This window comes from Myotis nattereri (assembly GCF_964212035.1).
Source record: "Myotis nattereri genome assembly, chromosome: 13".
Classification (NCBI taxonomy): domain Eukaryota; kingdom Metazoa; phylum Chordata; class Mammalia; order Chiroptera; family Vespertilionidae; genus Myotis; species Myotis nattereri.
Window position 1 is genome coordinate 44584198 of NC_138088.1, and position 25171 is coordinate 44609368.

Consider the following 25171-nt stretch of genomic DNA (forward strand, 5'->3'; position numbering starts at 1 on the left):
GTGCTGGGTCTTGTGCTCCTTTCTGGCTGCCTGCAATAGGGGAACGGGGAGCCCAGGGCCCTGGCAGAGGGGGTGGATTGGACTTGGCCTTTTAGAAGCTGGGATCACTTGCACACCTTTCCCGCCCCCCCCCCCTTCTTCCCTCTTAGGCACAAATCGCCTAAACTCTAAGGGACCCCACAAGACTTGCAACCAGGGGTGCAGTGGGCAGTGGCAGCTGGTCCTGGGCTGACCCCTGAACTTGCCTCCCAGGCCGCCTTTTCTCTGACTTCTCAGTGAGCCAAAGCAGCCCCGCCTAGGTCTGTCCTGTTGCTTCTTCTGTCTTAAGTCCTTCCTGTTTCACTGTCCCCAGCTTTAATAAACGTACTCTCAATAAAAAGAAAAGAAGAAGCTGGGGTGGGGAAAGGTCCTGAAAACTGTTGCTGAGAGTGTGCGTGGGGGCAGGGGTGGCAAGGAACAGCGTCATGCAGCTGGTGACTCCTCAGTCACGCAGAAATGACTCTGCAGGGACAGTCTCTCTTTTACTGGTTTTGAATTCCTCTCAGGTCAAGAGGGTAGGGGCATGGAACACAGTCTGGGGAGATGAATGGGTGGGTAAAGGCTCTTCATTCCTCTTCTATCTTCCTCTCACCAAAACCCTTTCCCCTCAGCTTTCCTCACCTCCAGTTTGGAGTCCTCGCTCCCACTTCCAGCTGGGCCAAGAGACAGCCACTCCCCTCACTAGACCCTGAAATCCCACCTCCTAATGCAGAGCCTGGGGCCAGATGGAGGAGCAGCCTCAGAACCAGCCACCCACCAGGTGACACAGGCCCGCCCACCCTTCCTAGCAACCTCTCTCTCGGGGCCTGGTCTGGGTGAGGAGGTGGGTGGCTCTTCCTCCCCTGGATTGCCCAGCTCCTGTCTCCAGGGCATGGTGTGGAAAACAGTTCAGTGCCCAGCGGGGAGACAGCAAGGGCCTGGGAACTTGCAGACAGGCAGGCGGTTTGCTCCGAGACAGGGTTCCTGGGCCCTGCAGGACTGCTCTGTGTCCTCACGCCGCCGTCTTTCCCTTCCTGTGAGGCCTAATTGTCCTTGGGGGTAGCAGGGTCTTTTCTGTTGGTGCCTGGGATGAGATGCAGCTACAGCATCCAGGGGGTTCTACTGGGGCCGGTGGCATAGGTCCTGGGGGCATCACAAGAGGGCAGGGGACGGGTGTCAGCTCCTGTGAAGGGACGGTTCTGTGAGAACTAGCCATATGGGGACCTTACCAAGAGGAGGACAGCTCTCCTCCTTCGGCCTGTGACCTCCTACTGAACTGTGGCTGGTCCCTGGAGCAGTGGAGCAGTTCCTGCCTGGGGCTCTCCGTCCCTCTGGCAGTCACAGCAAGGGACCTGGGAGGGTCTGGAGCCAGGCTGACAACCCCAGATGGCCCCGGCCATACCTTTTCCCCTTTCTCCTTGGAGACCAGGGGTGGGGGTTCTTGTCTAATCCTCCTCCTCTGGCTAGCCAAGAGGATCCAGGGTCAGTGAGGTTCTTGCTCCAAAGAGTCCAGAATAGCAAGATCCTGTGCTTGGGTGATTTCCAGAGACAGGACTAGGCTGGGGTTGTTTCTGGAAAGAGAAGGGCTCCTGGGGGTGAGGGGATAAGAAGCCCTGGCTGGGGGGCGAGGGTGCCCCCAGGCTCCAGGGCCAGGGGCTGGGGAGCCTGAGAGATTTGCCAAACTGGTCAGACAAGGAGGAGAATGCATGCTGAAGTGACTCAACCCTGCCTGACAGACACTGAGGCAGCAGCAGGCTGCAGAGGGGAAGCAGGTGGGGAGCCAGGGTGGGGTGAGGGGAGTGATTTGCTGGGCAGGAGTTGTGTCCCAAGACTAGAGGGGTAGGTCAGGATGTGGTCTGGGAGGGACGGTCAACTCCAGGCCCCTTCTATGGGAGGCATGGGACTGGCCAGTCCCTCCTTCCTTAGTGCCTGAAAGCCTTTGGGAGGGAGCTAAGGGCAGGATGGAGGAAGGAGCCGGATGATGCTGGTGGCTGCCCGTGGTTGTGTGGCATAGCTCTCTGAGTAACTGGAGGGGCAAGGGAGACTGAAGTTGTGATGAGAGTAGTGGCCTTATTGGGGCCAGAAAGCGGAGGGCGACACCTCTGCTCCTTTGCTTTTCCAGCTGCACCCATTGCCAGCCCATCTCCCGTCTCAGCACTGAGCCCTGAAAGGAAGGAGAACGGGCCCTCTGGGTCACAGCCTTTACAAGACAGACGAGGAAGCCTCTGCAGTCCCACTGTGGAAAGGGGAAGGACTAGAAAATATGTTCACTCACTCGTTCTTTCACCAAACCGATAACAGGCCCTCTCCCACATGCTGGGAGGCTGACACAGGCCTGCCTGGCCTTAAGGAGTTTATAATGCAGTGAGGGGAAACAGACAAGAAACCATGGCAAGGAAGAGCCATAAAAGAGGAAGGAGTAAGCTGCTTTTGGTCCTACCCCAGCCTCACCAATTACTGTCAGTGTGACTAAGGCTCACTAACTTGTGCCTTAGTCTTTTCATCTGCAAATGGATACTTGCTTCATAGAGTTTGTGCAAGGATTATATGAGATAATGCATACAAGATGCCCGGCACATAGTAAGTGCTCAATTAGTGTTAACCCTTTATTAAAGGGCTATGCAAGGGTATACACACCGAAGGTGCCCAACTCCATCTAGGGAGATTTTAAAAAGGCTTCCTGGCCCTAGCTGGTTTGGCTGTGTGGGTAGAGTGTCGGCCTGCAGACCAAAGGGTCCCAGGTTCGATTCCAGTCAAGGGCACATGCCTGGGGTTGCGGGCTCAATCCCTAGTAGAGGGCATGCAGGAGGCAGCCAATCAGTGATTCTCTCTCATCATTGATATTTCTATCTCTCTTTCCCTCTCCCTTCCTCTCTGAAATCAGTAAAAATATATATTTTTTTAAAAAAGTCTTCCTGAACCCAGCTGGCGTGGCTTAGTATGAACCAGGAGGTCACGGTTCAGGGCACATCCCCAGTGTGTGGTATGCAGGAGGCAAGCAATCGATGATTCTCATCATCAATATTTCTCTCTCTCCCTCTCCTTTCCTTTCTGAAATCAATTAAAATATATTTTAAAACAAATAATGAAAGGCTTCCTGAAAGAAATAACATTTAAGTCAAAACCTGAAGGATGCTTAAGGATGAACTGAGCAAAAGAAGAGGGGCTTTACTTTCAAACGCTCTCCTGGCAGGCAGAACAACAAGGGCAAAAGCCCCAAAACTCTTCTTGGGAACTGTAGAGTCCCAGGTGCCTAAAGTATATGGTTTCAGGCATCAAGCTTTCATTTTGAACCACCTCCTCCCTTCCCCACCCCCAACCCCACCCCCGCCAGATTGTATAGGATTTACAGGTAATTATAAAAGTTTGATTTTTATTCTGGTTGAAGTACGAAGCCATTGGAAGATTTTGAGCATAAAATTGACATAATCTGACTTACATTTTTAAACAATTACTCTGGCTTCTCTGTTGAGATTGACGCCAGGAAGTTAGGGCAAAAACAGAGAAACTAGTTAGGACCTACTGAAATAATCCAGGCCACAGATTACAATAAAGTAATAGAGATATTAAGAAGTAGTCAAGATTTGCTGAAAGGTTGGCTATCAGATGTTTGCCGAGAAGCAAAAGACTGCAGCGGGAAGAGGTTCAGGGGGAGCAGAAATTAGTATAGTTTTTGGACATGTTGAGTTTGGGATGTTTGTTGTACCTCCAAGCAAAGATGTTAAGTGAGTAACCAGTGTACAAGTAAATTATCAGAGAGATATTTAACAGTAGGATCTATAGGACCTGAAGACTGATTGAATGGATAAGAGAGATGAGAGGGAGATGTCAAGGTTGTCCCCCTAATCCTTAGTTTGGTAACTCAGTGGCTGAAATGGGGATCACAGTGGAAGGGGAACAGGCTGGAATGTGAAAAGGATGAAGTTTCATTTCCAATACATTGAATTCAAGGTGCCTGTGGGACATCTGAATGGAGAGCATAGTTGACTACATGGATCTGCAACTAGGAGGCTGATGATCTGGGTTGGAGATACTGCCTGGGGAGTCATCCATACATAAACAGTAATAAAGCCATAGGAATAAATGAGATGCCCCAGGAAGCAGGTATAGATTAGTAAGAGAAGAAAATGGAGGGCAGGATTCTGAAGACCAACAGCATTTATGAGATGGAAATTAGAGAAGACTGTGGTTAGAAAAATAAAACCAGAAGAGTATGATGTCTTACAAGTCATCAAAGGTGACTTGTCTAAAAAGGTGAGAAATGAGAGGAATCCTTTAGATTTATTATCTAAATAAATAATAATGGAGGTCATCATTGAGGAAGCCACAAAAGAACCCTCTGCTCCAAGCTAGACCTTGTGTTACTGTTTTAAATTATTTTTATTTGTTGATTTGAGAGAGAAACATCGATTTGGTGTTCCACCTATCCATTCACCCACTGGTTGATTCCTGCACAAGCTGGGGATCCAGCCTACAACCCTGGCGTGTCAGGACAATGCTCCAACCAACTGAGCCACCCGGCCACGGCTAGTGCTTGCTATTCTGTGCGCCATCTTTGGAATGTGGAATTAGGGACTAGGGCTTGCAAACCATTTTCTCCCCTTTTGTTCATTGAGACATGCATGCATGCACTCATTTGTCATTTTTCAGCTGGTGAGGGGATGCCAAATGCTAAAGACACAGACTCTCTCATTGAAGGGCCCACATTAGCCCCCACATCAGGAATAAGGAGAGAGAGATTCTGGAGCAGATAGGCCCTCTGGTTTTATGGAAGAATCAGCACCCACGGGTCACACTGAACTGGATTTGAACCTGTTCTACCGTTTAGAATGTAACAGCTGATGACTCTGAAATCCATAATAATCTCTAGCACAAACCTCCCCCCTGAGTCTGTATGTACCATCGCTTCCTCAACATTTCTACTGGGATACCTGAGTCAACTTAGACAACCACTAACAAGCTCCCCACCCAAACCTACCTACCCCTCTTTCATTCTCTTCTCAGTAAATGGCACCACCATTCAGCCTCTTGTTGAGGCCCAAATCCTAGGAATCCAAGGAATAATTTTAAACATTTTTGGGGTAATATACACACACATATAAACATATATATCACATAAAAATATATATGCACAGTGATAAGCACATCTTGATCCCATTCCTCCATTAGTATTATATGTTGATTCCTCTCCATCCCATATCTAACCCTTATCTAGTCCTATTAGCTCTACTTCCAAAATATATCCCAAATCTGAGAGCTTCTCACAACCAGCTTCAAGTTCAAACTGCTTACCATGACCTACAGGAAGGCCCTGTGTGTTCTAGCCCCTACCTGTCTTCTCCCTCACCACACAGCTTTCATTCTGCCTGAGAACATGCCTAATCGATTGCTTTTGCATTTGTTTTTCCTCTGACTAAAGCACTCTTCCCCTAAGTTGTCACTTGCTTGACTCCTAAACATGCATTTTTCAGTTCAAATGCCACTTTTTTGGAGAGCCGTGTGTGAGCCCCTCACTATCACAGAAATTATCCTATCTAATAAAAGAGAAACATGGTAATTAGCGTACGACCGCTACCTTTCCCATTGGCTAATCAGCGAGATATGCAAATTAACTGCCAGCCAAGATGGCGGCCGGCAGCCAGGCAGCTTGAAACTAACATGAGGCTTGCTTGCTTCGGCGACGGAGGACTCCAACGTTCCCCGCCTGCCTTGCCGGCCCCTGAACTTGCAGTTTGAAACATTGTTACAAATATAGAAGCTAAACAAAACCCCAGAAACCTGCTTTCAGCCCACGGGGATCTCAGAGCTGGAGTTGATACAGTGTTTCGATAATAGAACCCAAACAAACCAGATACCTGCTTTCAGCAGCAGAGGCCTCAGAGCTGGAGCTAGGCTAAAGCTGTCCCAGAATAAAAAAGAAAAAAAGAAAAAAAGGAGCAGTTGAGAGCTTCAGTCACCCACCAGCCTGAAAACAGCCCTCAGCTCCTCACCCAGACTGGCCAGGCACCCCAGTGGGGACCCCCACCCTGAAGGGGGTGTGACCAGCTGCAAACAGCCATCATCCCCTCATCCAGGCTGGCCAGGCACCCCAGTGGGGACCCCCACCCTGATCCAGGACACCCTTCAGGGCAAACCAGCTGGCCCCCACCCATGCACCAGGCCTCTATCCTATATAGTAAAAGGGTAATATGCCTCCCAGCACTGCGATCAGCGGAGCCGCAAGGCCTCCCAGCACCGGGATCAGTGTGACAGGGGGCAACACCCAAACCCCCTGATCACCCTGCGGCTCTGTGTGTGACGGGGGTGGGGCCACAACATCCCTATCCGCCCTGCTCTGTTCCTGACAGGGGAAGGCACCCCAACCCCCTGATCAGCCCTGCTCTGTGCCTGATAGGAGGGACCTCCCCAACCCCCCGATCGCCCTGCGGCTCTGTGTGTGACAGGGTGCGGTGCCCCAACCCCCTGATGGGCCCGCTCTGTGGGTTATAGAGGGCGGCGCCCCAACATCCCTGATGGGCCCTGCTCCCCCTGATTGGCCCTGCTCTGTGCGTGACAGGGGGGAGCTCCCCAACCTCCTGATCGACCCTGCTCTGTGTGTGACAGGGTACGGAGCCCCAACCCCCCTGATGGGCCCTGCTCTGTGCATGACGGGGGAGCTCCCCAACCTCCTGATCGACCCTGCTGTGTGTGTGACAGGGTATGGAGCCCCAACCCCCCTGATGGGCCCTGCTCTGTGCGTGACAGGGGGTGGCACCGAAACCTCCCCATCGACCCTGCCTTGAGTGTGACAGGGGGCGGTGCCCCAACCCCCCAATCAGCCCTACCCTGAGCGTGACTGAGGGTGGCATCGCAACCTCAACCTCCTGATCAGCCCTGCTCTGTGCATGACAGGGGCGGCGCCCCAACTCCCCAATCGGCCCTGCTCTGAGCCTGACCAGGGGCTGCATCTAGGGATTGGGCCTGCCCTCTGCCACCCGGGAGCAGGCCTAAGCCAGCAGGTCGTTATCTCCTGAGGGGTCCCAGACTGCGAGAGGGCACAGGCTGGGCTGAGGGACCCCCCTCTCCCCCCCAAGTACACAAATTTTTGTGCACCGGGCCTCTAGTCCTACATATTTAATAAAAAATTTTTCTTTGTACATGTTCTCTGAGGAATCCCCAAGTCCTAGAAAAATGCCTGGCACATAAAGGCTTCTGTTAAATATTTGTTGACTGATCAACCCATGGTAGATTACTTCAGTTCTTTAAGACTCCATTTCTTTTTTTAAATATATTTTTAATGATTTTTTTACAGAGAGGAAGGAAGAGGGATAGAGAGTTAGAAACATCGATGAGAGAGAAACATTGATCAGCTCCCACTGGGGATGTGCCCGCAACCAAGGTACATGCACTCGAACCTGGGACCTTTCAGTCCGCAGGCCGAGGCTCTATCCACTGAGCCAAACCGGTTAGGGCAAGCCTCCGTTTCTTTATTAATATAAATTATTAATATTAATATTCAATCTTGTGTAGTAGTTTTAAGTGTCAGAAATGGGGGTTAAAGTGATGAGGACGTAGGAAAATTGTCCCACAGTGAACCATTGCAATTACCTGCTCATTGCATCAGAGAGCTGAGCTAGCAACCCTCCTTTCCCTCTCAGGCAGAAAGCGAGGGGAAGAAGCCCTCCAAGAGGTGGTCACCATCGCCCTTTTAAGAAGCGCGGAAGGCTCCTCCCATCCAATGTTTAATGAACCCAAGTTAGTACAAGTCACGTGAGGAGCTCTGGTTTGCCCCTCCCTAAAGGGGCGGGGCCTCCGCTTGAGGCCCTATAGCAGGAGCGTCCTCCGAAACAGCCTCCAACTCCAGACAGGGAAAAGGGGCGGGGCCGGCGCCTCCGCAGCTGTACCAGCACTTCCGGGCAAAACGCCCCGCCCCGCCCCGCCCTCCCCTCCCCTGTCCATTTATTTCTCCAGCGCCGGGTGGGCCGAGCCCGCGGGTGCTGATTAAAGGCGCCGCGGTCACGCCGCCGCTCTCTCCTCGCCGCCCCTCCCCGTCTCCCCGCCCCTTCCCGAGTAGCGGGACCGGCGGTGCCGTAGAAACACCACCCTCAGCCTCTCCGCCCGGCTCCGGAGTCCGGCTCCCCGCAACCCCCTGCCCGCCTGCGTCCCCGCCCTTCCCGCTGCACTCTGCGGCTCGGGGAACCTATTGTACCCCCCGCCCCCCGCCGGCCGGCAGACTCCCAGGCCGGGCCGTCGTGGGAAGACCCGGGACCCCTGGGCGCCCCTCCAGCCGGTCCCGCGAGCTGGGGCCCCTCCTCCGCCCGCCCGCCCGCCTCGCCACAGCGCGGTGGCAGCCAGGGCGCCCTTCCCTCCCCGCGGAGGCGGAGGCCAACTGGCGGGCAGCAGGGACGCACCCCTTCCCGAGCCCCGGCGGCGAGTGCCCCCACCGCGCCCCCTTCCCTCCCGGGGGACGGAGAGCCCGAGCCCGAGCGGGCTGAGGCAGGAAAGGGCCGCCGCGGACGGCCCGGCCCGCGGATCATTTTATTATTGAGACGATGATTAAAAGGGGGCGGGGAGCCCGGGATGCGGGGGAGGGGGCCAGAGACAGCTATTTTTATTAAACAGATTATTCCTAAAATAATAATGCGCGCAAGATGGCTGAAGGTGGCTGTGATGCGAGTGTCGGGCTTTTAGATCCTTTTTTTTTTTTTGATCTGAGGATAAAGCTCTGAGGCGACCGCCGTTGCGGAGACCCTGCCCGGTGCCCTCCCCGCAGTTGAGAAGCTGCGGGCGGACAAACGGACCCGCCGACGGAGCGACGGGCGCGGGCCCGCCCCGGACGCGTCGCCAGGGCAGCAGCCGGGGGGCGGGGGGGGGGGGGCCGCCGTTCGCCTTTCTGCCGACTTCTTCCAATTCTAATCTTTTTTTATTTTCTGGAAAGGACCGGGGTGGGTGGAGCAGAGGTGGAGAGAAATCGGGACTTGGCATTTTCTCCCTTCTCTCCTAATTTGAGAGAGGCCGCCAGCTCTCCGAGAGAGAGAGAGAGAGAGAGAGAGAGAGAGAGAGAGAGAGAGAGGAGAGAGAGAGAGAGAGAGAGAGATCGTTGCCGGACCCTCGAGTGAGCGCGCCCGGACCCCGGCCGCCGCTCCGCCTGGGCCGCGGCCGCAGGAGCCCAAGATGGCTGGGCGCTGAGGGAGGCGGCCCGGCAGCCCGCAGCCTCCCCGACCCGAGCGGAGGCCGAGAAGAAAAGAAAGTGTTGGGGGGGGGGGGCGGGGTGAGGCTGGGGCGGCGGAGAGGGAGGGCGGCGGGGGAGGGGAGGGCGGCCGGGCGCGCGCCTCCCGCTCGCTAGCAGTTGGGAAAATTCCTTTCTAGTTGGACCCAGCCCGGTTCTCCCCGGCGGCGCGAGCGCCCGCCCCGCGCGGCCCGGAGCGCGGGTCTCCCCGCGGCGGGGGCGCGGGCGCCGGGCCCGGGGGAGCGCAGAAGTGGCGGCGCGGAGGTCAGGCCGGAGCGCCGCCGGGCTCCCCGCCCTCCCGCGCTGGTTGGCTTTTTTTTCCCCTCCGCGCCCTCCCCCTTCCGCTCCTATTTGTGAAGGGAGGAGGCCGGCGGAGGCGGGCCGGTGTCTCTGGCCGGGGACTGGAATTTCATCTGAATGACTGCCCCGCCGCGCACGCAGCGCCCCGGAGTCGGCCCGCCCGCGCCCCGCCGCCCGCACCCGCGGACGCTCCGCCAGCCGCGCGGCGCCCGCGCCACCGCCCCGCGACCGCCGGCCCGGATCGCGTAGCCCTCGGCGCGGCCGCACTTGCTTCCCCGGCCCTCGGACCCCGGACGAGGCGAGGGGCGCGCGGCGCAGGGGAGCCGGAGGGAGCCACCATTGCCGCTGCCGCTGCCGCCGCCGCGGGAGGAAGAGTGCGGTTCCAGGGCTCCGTCCGCCGCGGGGCGCGCCCCAATGTCAGCCGCGGGGCCCAGCGCAGGCCGCGGGCCGGGGCTGCCCTAGCCGCGCCGACGGGGAGGCGGCCTCTTATATGGAATTTGGACTCCTGCGCTCCCCTGCAGGGCTGGTGCCCCGGCCGCGGCCCTGGCGCCGTCCGCCGCCTCCTGCTAGGCGCTCGGGAGGAGGAGACGCCACCGGCTGCGCGCGCGGCGTGAGGACCTAGGCTCCCTCCGGGGGGCGGGCGGGCGCGCGGAAGGCGCTGGTGACTGAGCGACTGCCGGGGCCTCCCGGGGCCGGAGCTCCGGGCTCGGTGGGCCTGCAGCGGTCCCGGCCGGACCCCCAGGGTTGGGGAGTTGGGAAGGCCTGCCCGGGCCCCCCTGCCCGCAACCGCCATGGCGGAGAATTGGAAGAACTGCTTCGAGGAGGAACTCATCTGTCCCATCTGCCTGCATGTCTTCGTGGAGCCGGTGCAGTTGCCGTGCAAACACAACTTCTGCCGGGGATGCATCGGCGAGGCGTGGGCCAAGGACAGCGGCCTGGTGCGCTGCCCGGAGTGCAACCAGGCCTACAACCAGAAGCCGGGCCTGGAGAAGAACCTGAAGCTCACCAACATCGTGGAGAAGTTCAACGCCCTGCACGTGGAGAAGCCGCCCACGGCGCTGCACTGCGTGTTCTGCCGCCGCGGCCCCCCGCTGCCCGCACAGAAGGTCTGCCTGCGCTGCGAGGCGCCCTGCTGCCAGTCCCACGTGCAGACGCACCTGCAGCAGCCCTCCACCGCCCGCGGGCACCTCCTGGTGGAGGCGGACGACGTGCGGGCCTGGAGCTGCCCGCAGCACAACGCCTACCGCCTCTACCACTGCGAGGCCGAGCAGGTGGCCGTGTGCCAATATTGCTGCTACTACAGCGGTGCGCATCAGGGACACTCGGTGTGCGACGTGGAGATCCGGAGGAATGAGATCCGGGCAAGTATCCTGCACACACACACACACACACACACACACACACACTCCCTACCGCCCGGGGACCACCCATCCAGGCAGGCTGACTTCCGTGACCTCAGGCCAGAGGCGCCCTTCCAGACTCGAATACTCTGAAAGTTTGGGGTCAGGTTCTGGGAAGAAGGATCCCCCCATGGCTACTTAATCCATTTCTGCACCTGTGCTCAGAGAGCCCATCTTGTGAGTCATTTGTGGAGCTGAGGTGTGGGGCTGTTCGAGTTTGGGTGCTGCTTTTCCGTTTTCCCGCACAGCCCCCTCCCCCAGCCTGGTTTCTGTAAGGCCCTGCAGGAAGTCACCAAGGCAGTGACCCAGGTTCTGCATCTCCAGCTGCTGTTTATGTAATGAGTGTCCTGGTGCCGCTGCTGTGGCTGACATGATCCATGATGTTGGCATACCAATGAGGAAGTAAACAAAAGCAGCCATGTTAGTTTCAAGCCCTACTGGAAGCGCACTGGGGGGTGGAGGGGAGCTTCCGGAGGGAGAGCAGCGCTCCCGTATCTGTGAGGACGAGGCCTGGGCAGCCAGCAGTATCGGGACAGGGTCTCAGCTGTTGGGATTATTCCGGAGAGCCCGCTCTCCGTGTGTGGGGATCGCAGCCCTGTGTGTGCCTGTGTGTCGAACGCTCCTGCATGAACAAACCTGAAAGTATGTGTCTTCATCGCCCTGAGCCCTTTGCTCCCAGCCCAGCCCTATATCACAGCCCTCCCACATTTGGGGAGGGGAAGTGGAAGACGGAAAAAGAATCCTGTGGGTTTAAGGTTGAGCCGCCTTACAATCTGGTTTCAGGCAGCTGGCTCCCCTGGGCTGCCGGCTGAGTGATTACGGAACCACATCCCCTCCCATTGTATACACCCTGCAGCAGCGGCCAATGTCAAAACCGCCTTCCCCCTCAGGCTTGTGGGCCAGGCTTTGGAGCTGGACTGAGGCAATACTTCCGTCCGCTCCGGTGGAGGGGGGCTCCTCCTAAGTCCCTCCCTGGTCCCCTGGCTTTCAGAGTTGAGTCATACCAGAGGAAGGGGGTTGGCCTGAGACTGTATGAGCCATTTCAGAAGCCCAAGCTTGGGGCCTGGGGGTGAGGTTGGGCTTTGGTAGGACTGGGAGTGTTTCTGGGTGGAGGCCCCTGGAGGCTGGTGGAGGCCAGTGGGGAGTTTGGGTATGAGGAAGCAGTGATCAGGGGACGGTTGTACACGGGGGCTGTTTCCTTTGGAGGGACAGTCAGAATGAGTCAGTGTTTAGCCATTAAAAAACACACACAGACAACTAACAAAAGGCAAGAGAGCTGCCACAAGCTGAGGGCAGGGACAACAAATAAAATTTGCTGTATAATTAGTTTCCAATCTGATGGGCGAGCTCTGGGTTTTTGTGCCAGTACAGGGCCTCTGGTTTCTTAAAGGAAGTGTGGGGGGTGGTGAGAGGAGCCATTTCCACTCCCTCCCCACTAGGGTTAGAAAAGGCAGAAGCCTGGGGCAAGCAGATGAGCCCCAGGGCGAACAGCCCAGGTTTTCCTCAGTATTGGGAAGCTGCTGCTGTTCATAAAGATGAGAGGGCTTGGGAGAGGAGGCTGGGAAAGGGCAGAGGCAGGAGAAAGGGGCTGTCCAGCTCTCAGTCCTGGGATTGGCAAGGGAAAGTGAGGGGCTGGAAGGAACAGGGGAGGGGACAGCAACCAGGGTGGTGAGTGTATCCGTGCCCCCTCCCAAGGTTTTGCTCTTAGCTGTGTCGGTGCTAGGGGTTCTTTCATTTGGGTGGGGGAGAAAACATAATTGTACCTAACTTGCTAGTAAGAGGGTATCTCTAGATGTGTGTGTTTGCAAGTGTCTTTGCCCTCAAATGCATCTGTCTCCTGGTTGTGTAGTTGGGGTGTGGGAGGGATGGCACATGCATGCAGAGTGCATCCTGAGGTTCCCACCGTTAGGTCCCTGATCCCCAGCTCATGGGAGGAACTGGATGGGAGCAGGCCCTGAACTTTGTCAGCAGCTGGGTGCATGCGTGCGTGCATGCCTCTGGGTGTGTGTGTGTGTGTGTGTGTGTGTGTGTGTTAGTTCCTGTCCTAGCGTGAGCAGGGACTCAGAAGTAGTGGGTTGCATCAGGGCCAGATGTGCAATCTCTTTGCTCAGCATCTGTGCCCCCAGCCTGAGTCTCATCCCCCTCCTATTCATCCCTCTCCAACTCCCCCACTCTAGGCCCTCAGGGTTCTCCGGTGCCCCAGGGTACTGGAGTTGGAAGCCCTTCAATAGCCCAACACCACTCAGTATGAGTTGGATTTATTGAATGTGGAGGAAGGGGGTGGGAGGTGCCACCAAGGGGGAGGGAGGGAGCTTTGGAGAACCTGAATGGAAGAACCCATTTCATTCTCCACCCTCTCTGGGACACAGGGGGGGAGGGGCCTTTTCCTGGGCCTCTTTTCCCTTGGGAATCAGTCCTAAAGGACCTCTGCTGGTACCGTGGATGAGGGCAACAGAATTCTCCCGGATATAGGAACAGAAGCGTGGGGACCTAGCACATGCCTTCAAATGTGCTCTGCTTCTTGTTCTTCTTTTTCTGTCCTCCTGGGAGAGGGGAGGGGGTGGCTACTGAAATGCCCTTTTGGCTAGAAATAGAAAACCCTGATCAACCTCTCCCTGGTGGCCCCACTTGCTTACTCAAAAGCACTCACCTGTGCATGGGCCAGTGGCCTGGAGCAGGGGCCCAGCGGGGAGGCAAACAGGGCCTCCATTCAGTGGTGGAGACTAGCAGGGGATCTCAGAGGTAGGCCTGTGAAGTCCATGGCCCCGTTCTACACTTGGGAAGCCGGTGTGTAGGCCACATTGCCCTGAGGCCTGGATGCTCACTGCATGGGCCTCAGAGACCACTCTCTGGGACATATCCAGACCCTAAATATGTCCTAAGGGCCTAAGATTAGGACATTTAGGTGGGTTCAGGCCTGGCAGCCTTGGTGTTCAAATCCTCTTCCGTCCCCTAGGTTTAGGGGTTCTTCTGAGCAACATGGTACTGGTATGAGCACCTCTATCTCATAACCCCCCTCAACATGGAAAGATGGCTCAAGATAAGCCCTAGTTATCTTGTGTGAGGGGCTCTGCAAGGTGTGTGTGTGTGTGTGTGTGTGTGTGTGTGTGTGTGTGTGTGTGTTCAGGTCATAGTTATGTCTGTGTGATTCCTAGGATCCCAGATCAAGGCTGGAAATGTTCCTTGCTTTCTTGGAGGTTTAGAGTTGAGAGGTTCTTTACGGAGGGGATCCCACTGCTTGGGCCAGTTTGGAGAGGCTCTCACATTGCCTTTGGCTGGAGGGGTTGGGTGGGATGCTGGGTCTCCACTCCATGTGTCTGTGTCAGGTAGGCTGGAGCGAGGGTTGTCCTGGTCTAGCCCACTCAGGCAGTGCACAGCTCACTGGTGCCTCCTCCCCCACCATACTCCTGTGGCAGGGTGGGAGCTGGGGTGGGGAGGCTGTGTGTATTCAAGGCACGAGGGTCCTAAGTGCCCCTTCCTTGACCATCCTGAGTTTTACACAGAAGGGGGCCTGGTTTGGCCTTGCTCCATGGGCCACAGGCAGAGGCCCCCCCACCCCAGCCCCACACACACATACCTCCTCCCCAGGATACTGCTGACACAGCCGCGCGCCTATCATGCACATCCTATTGATTCCTCTGCCTCCTGCACTCTGGGTAGCTGTGCATCCATGTCAGTCTGCAGGTGTGTGTAGCCAGCATGCTGGCTGTGTATCTCACATGTGACGAATTTTTTGTATCTCGTGTGTATCTCAGAAGGTATGAGATGAGTGACTGACTTACTTATGTAGCTATGTATGTGTGATGTGGGGTCAGAAAGAGTGTGTGTGTGTGTGTGTTAGTGAGAGAACAAGCGTGCTGCACACCTGCGAGGTGAAGTTGAGTGTGTGTGCATGACTGTCAGCATGACTGCTAGCGTGACTGCCTGCTCAGGCTGTGGTTGGTGGTTGTGAGTCTGGTGCGACTTTTCTCACCTGATGGGGTGGGAATTGGGGAGGGAAGGGGAAGATGGGATTCACCTTAGGGTGAGCTTATTGCTTGTGGCAGTATCAGAGGTAGCAGCCTGGATGGATCCTGCGATGCTCTATTGGGGGCAGTCAGGGTGGGCACAGGAAGAAGGTGAGCCTGGTTGGGGCCCCTAGCCTGGATCAAGCAGGCAGCCTCATCCCTGGCTCTGGAAAAGCCTTCCTTCCCGGCTGGCCTGGCATTCAAACCCAGACAAAGGGGGGCTTTCTCTCTCGCCTCTTTGTTCTGCTGCCCCAGAGCGCTGCTCTCTGCATGGCAAAAGCTAATTTGACTCTGCAGCTGGGAAGCCCTCTCTGGGGTCTGCCGGGCCTGGCTCCCAGGTGCTGCCTTTCTTCTTGCCCTGGCTTCTGCCCTGTAACCTCTTCTCTCTGGGTCTGTGGTTGCCCCAGCCTGGGGATGCACAAGGTAGCCCAAGGCAGGAGCTGAGGCAGGAAAGGGGCCATCTATGGCAGGCAGAAGCTGCTCTGAGACAAGGGGAGAGTGCTGTGGCCCAGGGAGAGAGGAGGCTGACATATTCCTGGGATGAGGTCTTAAGTGGGAGAGTGGGGAGGAGGTCAGGATAGGGTAGCTCTGGAGCAGGGGTTGCAGCCAGAGCTGGAGCCAGCATGAGAGTCATCTGGGCAGGGGTCTGAGTGGCTTAGCTCCCTCTTTCTGCCCCCACCCTCCCACCACCGGGGCTGTTGGACCCAACCCTGGCTTTGTCTGAAAACCTCAGGCCTGCTTCTGGCCCAGCCCCTGGGGCCCTGTTCCCTCCTGACCTTGCTTCTCTTCAAGGTTGACTTGTGGGTTTTATTATTATTTATTAACTTTTATACAGCCTAGAGTCCCCATGGCCTCACCTGTCTGCCCAGTCCAGTCTGACACCAAGAATGCCAGTTGGACCTGGCCAGTCAGGCTCTACAGGGACATGAGGCTTTCCCAGGGCAGGGATGTAAGGGGCTTGTGATTGCCCCCCCTCCAGAGTCTAGAACACTAGGTGACAGGTATGAGAAGCAGAATGTTCTGGGGCCTTGGAGAAATGGGAATGAAGTGCTCTCAAGCCTTCTTGATGCTTTTGCCCTCACAGATTCAGGAGCAGATCAGGGAAGGTCTTAGGCCCTCAGGGACAGGGACAGGAGTGAGCAGGTCCCATCTGGACCAGAGCCTGTGGAGCGGGCTGGGGCTCATATTGTCCCTCCTGCTGGAGGAGGCCTGGTCCCTCAAGTGCTTCTAGTCTAGACCATGGTTCCCCGCTTTGCTCCTTTCCACTCCCCTCCTGCACACTTGAGTTGTGCCACAGTCCCGGTGACTTACTGTGGGCTGGGAGCAGCTGGTAAAGCGCCCTCCACCCCACGTGGAGAGTCCTTGCTCTGAATCAAGGCGGGATGATCTCAGCTGTGGCTTTTTCCCTGGTGGGCGATGGGGCCTCAGGTCTCAGCAGTTCCCTGGAGGTTGAGATGGAAAGGAGGCTGGTGGGAGTGGAGAGGGGTCCAGGCCTTGCTTCCTCAGTTCCCCATCCTCCAGCTTCTCAGCAGCCTGATTCAGGCATTTGGTGTAACGGAGATGAGAGGTAATGAAGGGGCAGCAAGTCTCCCCAGTTTCCCAGTGCCTGAGGTGGCAGTAGTCCCCCAACCCTCTGCATCCCCCCAGTTGTTACCTGTGGCAGGATTAAGATCACCTGGCCCCAAGGAGGGCACCCCTGCAAAGGTAAGCTGGCCAGCATGGACCCCCTCCCCTACCCCTGCAGCCAAGACAGGAGCCCAAGGGCCTCTGAGCTGGGGGAGGGGAAATGAAAAACCCAGCCACCTACTAGGGAGTGTGGCACTGCCTTTACTGGGCCTGGCCTGGGCTCCCACCTCAGAGGGCTGTGGGCAGGCAGGAACCAGGACCTGGGACAGGTGAAGCTAAGAGAAGATGCTGCAGGGTCCCAGGGTAGAAGTGCTGCCAGGAAAGGCTCTGAGAAAAGCCTATGAGAAGAGAGAAAGGTCTGAGTCCCCCAGGACTGGACAGGAGGTACCTCCCTTGACTCTGCCCTGAGGGGTCAGCCATGAACTCCCAGAAAGGGTCTCGGGGGGCAAGGGAGGGGCCCCCCACTGGTCTGGAGGGTGGGAGCAGAGCAGCTCCATTCCTATCCTCTGAGGGAAACTGGGCTGGGAAGCCACCTGGGGCCCCCCTTTTCCACCCCTCATTTGGGACTCAGCCCTAGGTGCACCCCTAATCAGATGATGGTGAGTTTGAGCAGGGAGTCCTTGGTGATGGGGGTGTGGGGCATGGGACCTGGGCTTTACAGATATGCAGGGCATTGGGAAGGCAAGAGTGGCCTGGAGTCTGAGGTGCATGGGGGGTTGGGGGGGACTGTCTTCCTGAGTGTGGGTACAAGGTATCCAGCAGGCAAAAATCTGAGGGCCAGTTGCTACAAGGAGGTAAAAAGGCATTATGTTCCTAAGAGGGTGTCCTGACCACCTTGCCTTTATGGCAAGCCTCCCTCAATTGTCTGGGGCCTTCAGGAAGTCCAGCCTTCACCTGAAGGGGGTTGGATGCAAGTACCTGTGCACCTGGTACAACACTCTGCATGAGGTATTCGCAGAGCCCCAGAGCAGTATGTGTGCTTGTGTGTGTGTGCAGTTGTTTGCATGTATCTGGGCCATACTGTGAGGTGCTGCCTGCCCTCTTCGCACAACTGTGGGCCGTTTCACAGGTGGGGAGGATCCAATACCTACCTCTATTCCTGCCCCCCACCCAGCCGTGTTTCTGAACAGGTACTGAATCCCAGATTGGCAACAGATACCTGTGCATGTTGGGCTGGTGTGGGGAGCTTGCTGGAAGGGCAAGTGCTGGGGGCAGGGCAAGGTCTCCTAGGGCTGGTTCTTAGAGGTCCTGTCCTGGGTCATTGAAGGGTTAAGTTTTTCGGGGAGATTGTCCCAGGCGTCCCAGCTTAGCTAAGAGCCTCGCCCCCACCTCCTCCTCCTCTCAGGGTCCTGGTGTTTTGTTTAGCCACCAACACAAAAGGGGGTCCCTGAACTCCTTACTGGCCTTGCTTTCCTCCCATGTAAAATGGGTTGGGGAGTGAGAAAGGGATTGGTGGCAGGTTGGGAAGCCAACTGGGTGTGGATGGGAGTGGGAGTCATGGCATCAAACTTGAGGGTCACTCTGAGGCCCACAGAGAGGAAAAAAAGAACCATTCCTTGTTGAGTATATACTCACTGACCAAGGCTCTGTGCAATTTGCTTTGCAAACCTTATTTTATGTGTAAAACCCATGGGTTTATTCAGTAAACATATTATGCATCCATAGGGTTCTGGGGCCTTTGTGTGGCCTGGCTCAGGAGGGAGGTGAAAAAAGATAGCAGCAAAGCCCTATTTTCAAGAGGCCTTGAGTTTTGTAGGGAGATCAAACCACAGTTTATGAAACAAATTACAGAATAATGTATCCTATAGATCTTTCTGGGATGATGGCTGTTTTGTCTCTTTAATATTCAGTACATTAGCCAGTAGCTACATGCAGCTATTGAGCACTTAAACTGAAGCTGGTGCAACTGAAGAACTGATGTTTGATTTCACTTATTTTTAATTGAATTTAAATAGTCACATGTGATTAGTGGCCACCATATTACACAGGAGAGCTATAGAGGGCAGGCAGAATGTGACAACCCCTTTGCATGGCCAGGACTGGGAGAGACCTGCATAAACGCTGAGCAGGGGCCATGAGAAGTTTCCTAGAGGAGTGGGGTCTTGAAGGATAGAGAAGGAGAGGGAAGAGGCACTGTGGACTGCAGAAAACCATCAACAGGGTGCAGGGAGTTCAAATGTGCACAGAGTGTTGGGGGCAGGATACTATCGGGTCTTAAGAGAGCCTTCATTACCGTGCTAAAATGTTTGGAAGGAGGGAGTCATTGAGGGTTCTTGAGCAGGAGCAAGACTCTATTTGAGGAGGTATGCTGGTGAGGGGGATGACAGGATGGATGGAGCAGCTGGGATGGGCAAGGCTGGGAGGATAGAGGTTGTAGAGATAGGATGTGGAGGGCTGAAATAGTAGCTTGTTCCAGCACCTTCCAGCGGACTGGCCTCAGGTCTTAGGAGAGCCAGTGTCTTCTTTCCACCTGGGTCCAACTGAGGGGCTGAGGCAGTTAGCAAGGACTTCAATGGCCTGGCTCTCAGAGTCAAGAACAAGGGTGGGCGTGGCTGGCTTGCTGCTCCCAAGTGTAAGGTTGTTTGACCCTCTGCACCTTAGGGTACTCATCTCTAAGCTAGGGCTCCCTGGGAGAGGCAGCACGCCGTGGATAAGAACAGGCCTTACTGCCTGTCCGAGTAGCTCAGTTGGTTGAGTGTCGTCCAGTGCACCAAAGGATTTGCTGTTTCAATTCCTGGTCCGGGCACATACCTGGGATATGGGTTTGATCCCCAGTTCCTCTCTCTCTCCTTCCCTCCTTCCCTGAGTTAGGCAGCATGGCCTCCCTCCCTTCTTCCCTTCTTCTCCTTTCTTCTCTCTAAGCATGTACTCGAATGAGCATTAAAAAAATAGCCCTGGCTGGTGTGGCTCAGTTGGTTGGGCATCAGCTGGGCACTGGATTCCTGGTTCTATTCCTGGTCAGGGCACATGCTTGGGTGGTGGGCTGGATCCCCTGTGGGGAGCATACAGGAGGCAGCCCATCAATGTTACTCTTTCACAGCAATGTTTCTTCTCCCTTCCTCTCTCTCTCAAAATCAATAAACTATTCTTTTAAAAAATTAATTAATTAATTAATTAGATTTTATAAAAAGAACAGACCTTACGGCCAGATCCTAAGTTTGTATCTCAGCTCTGCCACTTACTGTGTACTTTGGATAAATTACTTAACCTCTCTGGTTTCCTCTTCCCTGAAATGAGGATAATAATAGTACTTATCTCATAGCATTACTGGAATGATAAGGTTCATCTGAGGTGGGGGAGGGGTGCTTAGAACCAAGACTGGCCTGCCCCTGCCCTCAGAAAGCTCATGGTGCAGATATGTGTGAGAAGCTACCCCAGGCTTTCTTTTCCTGGGGAATAGACTGGCCAGACAGAGGTCACCAACCAGGCCCCTGGGATTGCATGAGGGCCAGAGAGGTTGGACAGCAGAAATTTCAGGTCACCTGGGTCAAAGGATCTACAGGATGAGTCTGTTCTGTAGAGGGGAGGTTGGTGCTCACCCATCCTTGGTAAGGGGTGGAGCTGCAGCCCCTTCTGATGCCCCTGCCTCCACTGTCCCTGCAGAAGATGCTGATGAAGCAGCAGGACCGACTGGAGGAGCGCGAGCAGGACATTGAGGACCAGCTGTACAAACTCGAGTCAGACAAGCGCCTGGTGGAGGTAGCTAAGTCCAAGTTCATGGTTGGGGTGGGGGCTGCTTGGATGCAGGGCCTTGGGCTCGTCCTTATTTGGGTGAGGATCTGTGTGTGGTCGGCTCTGTGCCAGAACCCTTTGGTCAACCATTCCCTGAACTGTCAGTTGCTGAGCCCTACAGGGGTAGCTGGCACAGAGCCCTGTGCTACCAGCAGGTCAAACCTTGCCCTGAGGAACCCTGGGCAGTCTGGGGGTTTGGGGTCCCAGACTCTACCATCCAGGATGTCAGACAGGCAGAAGCGGCAGCCAGTGCTCACCTGCCTGCCCATCCTTGCCCCCTGTGCCTGCAGGAGAAGGTGAGCCAACTGAAGGAAGAAGTGCGGCTGCAGTATGAGAAACTGCACCAGCTGCTGGATGAGGACCTGGGGCAGACAGTGGAGGTTCTGGACAAGGCCCAGGCCAAGTTCTGCAGCGAGAACGCGGCGCAGGCGCTGCACCTTGGGGAACGCATGCAGGAGGCCAAGAAGCTGCTGGGCTCCCTGCAGCTGCTCTTCGACAAGACAGAGGATGTCAGCTTCATGAAGGTGGGCTGGGCCCAGGACTGGTGGTGGGACCAGGGGCATTCCTAAAGTGGAGTCTGCAATTCTTTTTTTAAAAACATGTTTGCTTTTTTTAAAAAAAAAAAATTGGGTTTTTTTTTTTGGTTTTGTTTTTAATTGATTTTAGAAAGAGAGGAAGGGAGAAGGATAAAGAGAGAGAAACATTGATTATTTGCCCCCTGAAAACTCCCCACTGGGGATCAAGCCTGCAACCCAGGCATGTGCCCTGACCAGGAATCGAACAAGCGACTTCTTAATTCATGGGTTGACACTCAACCACTGAGCCACACCGGCCGGGCAAGTCTGCAATTCTTATTCCCCAATCAATTTCCCCCACCAGTGTGCCCACAGGGCTTTGGAGCCACACTGTCCTTCTAGCTTTGTGACCTTGGGCAAGTGCTATATGTTCCTTATGCCTCAGTTCCCTCACCTATCAAATGAGGTTGATATTACAGATCTGATCTCCTTTATCCTCAATTCCAAATTTTAGTAATCTCTGCATACTCAAAGAAAAAACTTCTGGCAACTCATTTAACTGCAAAAATTGACCTGAACTGATGTTGGCAATGTATGGTCCTTATTTATCTCACCTAGTACACATATTCAAACATTTTGCTATAGGAACATTGATGTATTGAATTGTGGTGCCTACTGGAGGGTGATATATAATATATGGTACAGGCACTATATTTCCCTTCTGAAATCCAAATAATTCCACATCTGGCCCCAAAGATTTCAACTAAGAGGTTTGAGTGCCTGCAAACCTTCCTTCTCGGGTAGTAGTGTGGATAAAATGATGGATGTATAAGAAACACGTGCAATATTGTCTGTTACATAGTAAGTGCTTAATAAACGTTAGCTATTTTTATTTTCTAAAAAAGCAGACGCCACCACTATCCCACCACCACCCGGCCACACCGTAGCCAAGGTTTGCCCAGCCTGGGGAGGGTGAGGATGGGGCCGTTCTTGTCTTCCCCTCTCCCATGCTGCCTTTTCCACTGACTAAACCTTTTCTCTCTCCCTAGAACACCAAATCTGTGAAAATCCTCATGGACAGGTGAGCAGGAGGCTCCTAGCTCTCAGGGGAACACATCTTGGGAGGGTCAGGCCCACGGTGGGAGGTAGGGCGGGCTCACCGGTGGTACCTCCTCACAGCAGATGCCCCGTCCACTGCCCCCAGGACCCAGACCTGCACGGGCAACAGCCTTTCTCCCCCTAAGATCGGCCACCTGAACTCCAAGCTCTTCCTGAACGAGGTGGCCAAGAAGGAGAAGCAGCTGCGGAAGATGCTAGAAGGTGAGGGTGGGGCCTTCAATGGAAGGGAGAGAGCCCTTTGGGCAGGGGTGTATGCCAGAGCCTTTCCTCTGAGAGGCAGCATGGCCTAGTTAGGTGGACCTTCCTTCATGTCCTGGCTTTGCCACTTCTAACTGTGGAACTTTGGGCAAGCCATATTACCTCCCTGAGCCTCAGTTTCTCCAAATGTAAAATGGGAATAATAATAATAATAATAATAGTACTACTTGCTAATGGAGTAGTGAGCACCAACCAAGGTGATGCTGACATAGTGTGCTTGGTCCTATAGATGAGAAAGGTCCCCAGGGGTGAGGACGATGTGAACTTCATTGTCTTTTGTCCCAAACTCTCCACAGGCCCCTTCAGCACACCGGTGCCCTTCCTGCAAAGCGTCCCCCTGTACCCTTGTGGCGTGAGCAGCTCTGGGGCGGAAAAGCGCAAGCACTCAATGGCCTTCCCTGAGGCCAGCTTCCTAGAGACATCGTCGGGCCCTGTGGGCAGCCAGTATGGGGCAGCGGGCACAGCCAGCGGCGAGGGCCAGTCAGGGCAGCCCCTGGGGCCCTGCAGCTCCACGCAGCACTTGGTGGCCCTGCCAGGCGGCGCCCAACCAGTGCACTCAAGTCCTGTGTTCCCCCCATCGCAGTATCCCAATGGCTCCGCCGCCCAGCAGCCCATGCTCCCCCAGTATGGCGGCCGCAAGATTCTCGTCTGTTCCGTGGACAACTGTTACTGTTCTTCCGTGGCCAACCATGGCGGCCACCAGCCCTACCCCCGCTCCGGCCATTTTCCCTGGACAGTGCCCTCGCAGGAGTACTCGCACCCGCTCCCACCTGCACCCTCCGTCCCCCAGTCCCTTCCTGGCCTGGCCGTCAGAGACTGGCTCGACGCCTCCCAGCAGCCCGGCCACCAGGATTTCTACAGGGTGTATGGGCAGCCATCCACCAAACACTACGTGACGAGCTAACGCCACGCGGGCGGTGGGGCGCTGGGGAATCTTCCCCCCTAGCCCCCAGTGGCTCGGGAATTATGCATCCAGAGACCTGTCCTTCTACCTTCCTGTCCTCCCTCCCTTCCTTCTTTCCCCTGAGTCTTGTCCTTTTGGGTTTTGTTTTGGGCTTTGTTTTTGATTTTTTTTATTATGAATCTCTGGACGGGGAGTGACAGTGGGAGCTGGGCTGCACTGGGGCCGCAGGTGGCCCTGGAGTTGGGAAAGCGTCTACCTCAAGGCGCTGAGCTCTCTCTCTGTCTCTCCTTTTTTCTTCCACACCTTCTCCTCCTCACCCCTATGGCTGGAAGGAGCCTCAGCTTTCCCTAAAGCCTTGAGGGGTGGGGCCACCCTCCTCACCCGCCCTGGGAGGAAGGACCAGTGCCCACTGGCCTGCTTCTCCTCTTGTTTTTCTTTTGGGCAGTTTGATCACTGACTGAGTAAGAAATGACCTGTAGATTGTGGGGCTTTGTTTTTTAATTTTTTTTAAACCAAGAATGATTTCTCCTGCTTCTTCTCACCATCCTCCCAGACGGAGTTCAAAGGCCACTTCTCAAGCAGCTTTTGGCACCTTCAGCCTCAGAGTGGAATCTTACAGACAGGAACCCCATGTCCAGGAAAGAAAAGAAGGAACTTTGCCAATAATAGTGACCACAGCAAAAGCAAATAATAATAATATTAATAATAATAAAGAGAAATAAAAAATAATTAAATAAAAAACCATAGCACAGCCCTTGTTGAGGTCAGCGGGGGAAGAGGGGCTGCCCTGAGTTGGGTCCTTGCCTGGATTTTGACACAGCAACTTCCTGTAGTGAGCACTTTGTATGAATCGTGGACTTCCTGTTCTCAAGGCGCAGGTATTCTGTAATCTGTCTAGAGCACACACCGAATCCGACTTCTAATAAACAATGGCGCAGTCCCACTCCCTGCCTCGCCTCTTACCCAGCTCCTCAGGCCTGGGGTCTTCAGGCCTTGGGTGGGGAGGGGCCCTCTAGGAATGGGTGCCCCTGCCCTCCTTGCCTTGATTCTCTGATGGCTCTAGCTTGTTCCAGCCTGTGAATGTCAACCCGAAAGGCACTGATTGCATCTACTCAGCCCTGAGTTCATTGGGGAAATATTGGCTGAGGGTCTCCAATGCCCAGTTCTCTGCTGCATAGGCCCTGGCATCTTTGAGGTCCTGCTAACATGCTCTTAGCTAGGACAGACAAAGGAAGAAACCTTCCTATGAGTCTTGCAAAGTTTACCTCCTTCAGTCCACAGATATTTATTGAGCACATGCTAAGTGCTGGGCACTGCATAAGCAGAGCGAGACCCTGTCTTGGAATTTAGTCTAACTGGGCCTTGCCCCCACTGGGAGGTGCGGTCACTCAGCCCATGCCTCCTTTGGTGACTTGGGCTCTGCCCCTGAGCATGGGAGAAGAGCGGGCAGGAAAGTCTGGCTCTGGGAGGCATGGAAGTAGGGTACATCCTGCCTCTATCCCCTTTGGCAGGGCTTCTCCAAGCCTCTAGCACAGTGGTTCTCAACCTTCCCAATGCCATGACCCTTTAATACAGTTCCTCATGTTGTGACCCCCAACCATAAAATTATTTTCGTTGCTACTTCATCACTGTAATTTTGCTACTGTTATGAATCGTCATGTAAATATCTGATATGCAGTATGTTTAGGCGACCCCTGTGAAAGGGTCGTTCGACCCCTCACAGGTTGAACATGTCTAGCATGTCTTGGGAACTTACTGAAGAGCTGAATCTTAAATCTCCACTTAGACTCGGTTGGAATGACTGAGATCCCAGGAATCTGCACTTTTAACTCCCCAGGAATTCTGACAGATCCTGGGGTTTCAGGAGTGCAGCCATGAGGGACTGTCCAGGCTCCTGTGTGCCACAGGGACCCCTGGGGTGGAAGGAGGGGATGGGGCACACCAAAGGCCCTTCTCCTTTGCAGGGGAGCTGACCTCTAAAAAGGATCTCTGGTTTGTTGGCTAATACTGCATGGATCTACTTATGTTGTAAAGCAGCCTGTACCCTTCCATATAGAAGCTTCTGGGGTAGAATCAGGGCCTGA

The 25171-nt window shown here is 55.1% G+C and overlaps 1 protein-coding gene across 1 annotated transcript; it reads left to right on the top strand.

The window, feature by feature from the left end:
• Window positions 1–10093: 10093 nt before the first annotated feature.
• TRIM8 (tripartite motif containing 8) lies at window positions 10094–23782 on the top strand. Its single transcript, XM_081104933.1, has 6 exons — window positions 10094–10887; window positions 20163–20258; window positions 20582–20815; window positions 21856–21887; window positions 22011–22126; window positions 22480–23782. The coding sequence occupies exons 1-6, from the start codon at window positions 10318–10320 to the stop codon at window positions 23085–23087; spliced, it is 1656 nt and encodes a 551-aa protein (XP_080961059.1). The 5' UTR covers window positions 10094–10317; the 3' UTR covers window positions 23088–23782.
• Window positions 23783–25171: the final 1389 nt, after the last annotated feature.

Bases quoted from the DNA above. Each gene is read 5' to 3' on its own strand.
- TRIM8 (XM_081104933.1), top strand. From the start codon at position 10,318: ATGGCGGAGAATTGGAAGAACTGCTTCGAGGAGGAACTCATCTGTCCC. The intron at 10,888-20,162 runs GCAAGTATCCTG...CTGTCCCTGCAG, and splicing joins TCCGGAGGAATGAGATCCGG to AAGATGCTGATGAAGCAGCA. The intron at 20,816-21,855 runs GTGGGCTGGGCC...CTCTCTCCCTAG, and splicing joins AGGATGTCAGCTTCATGAAG to AACACCAAATCTGTGAAAAT.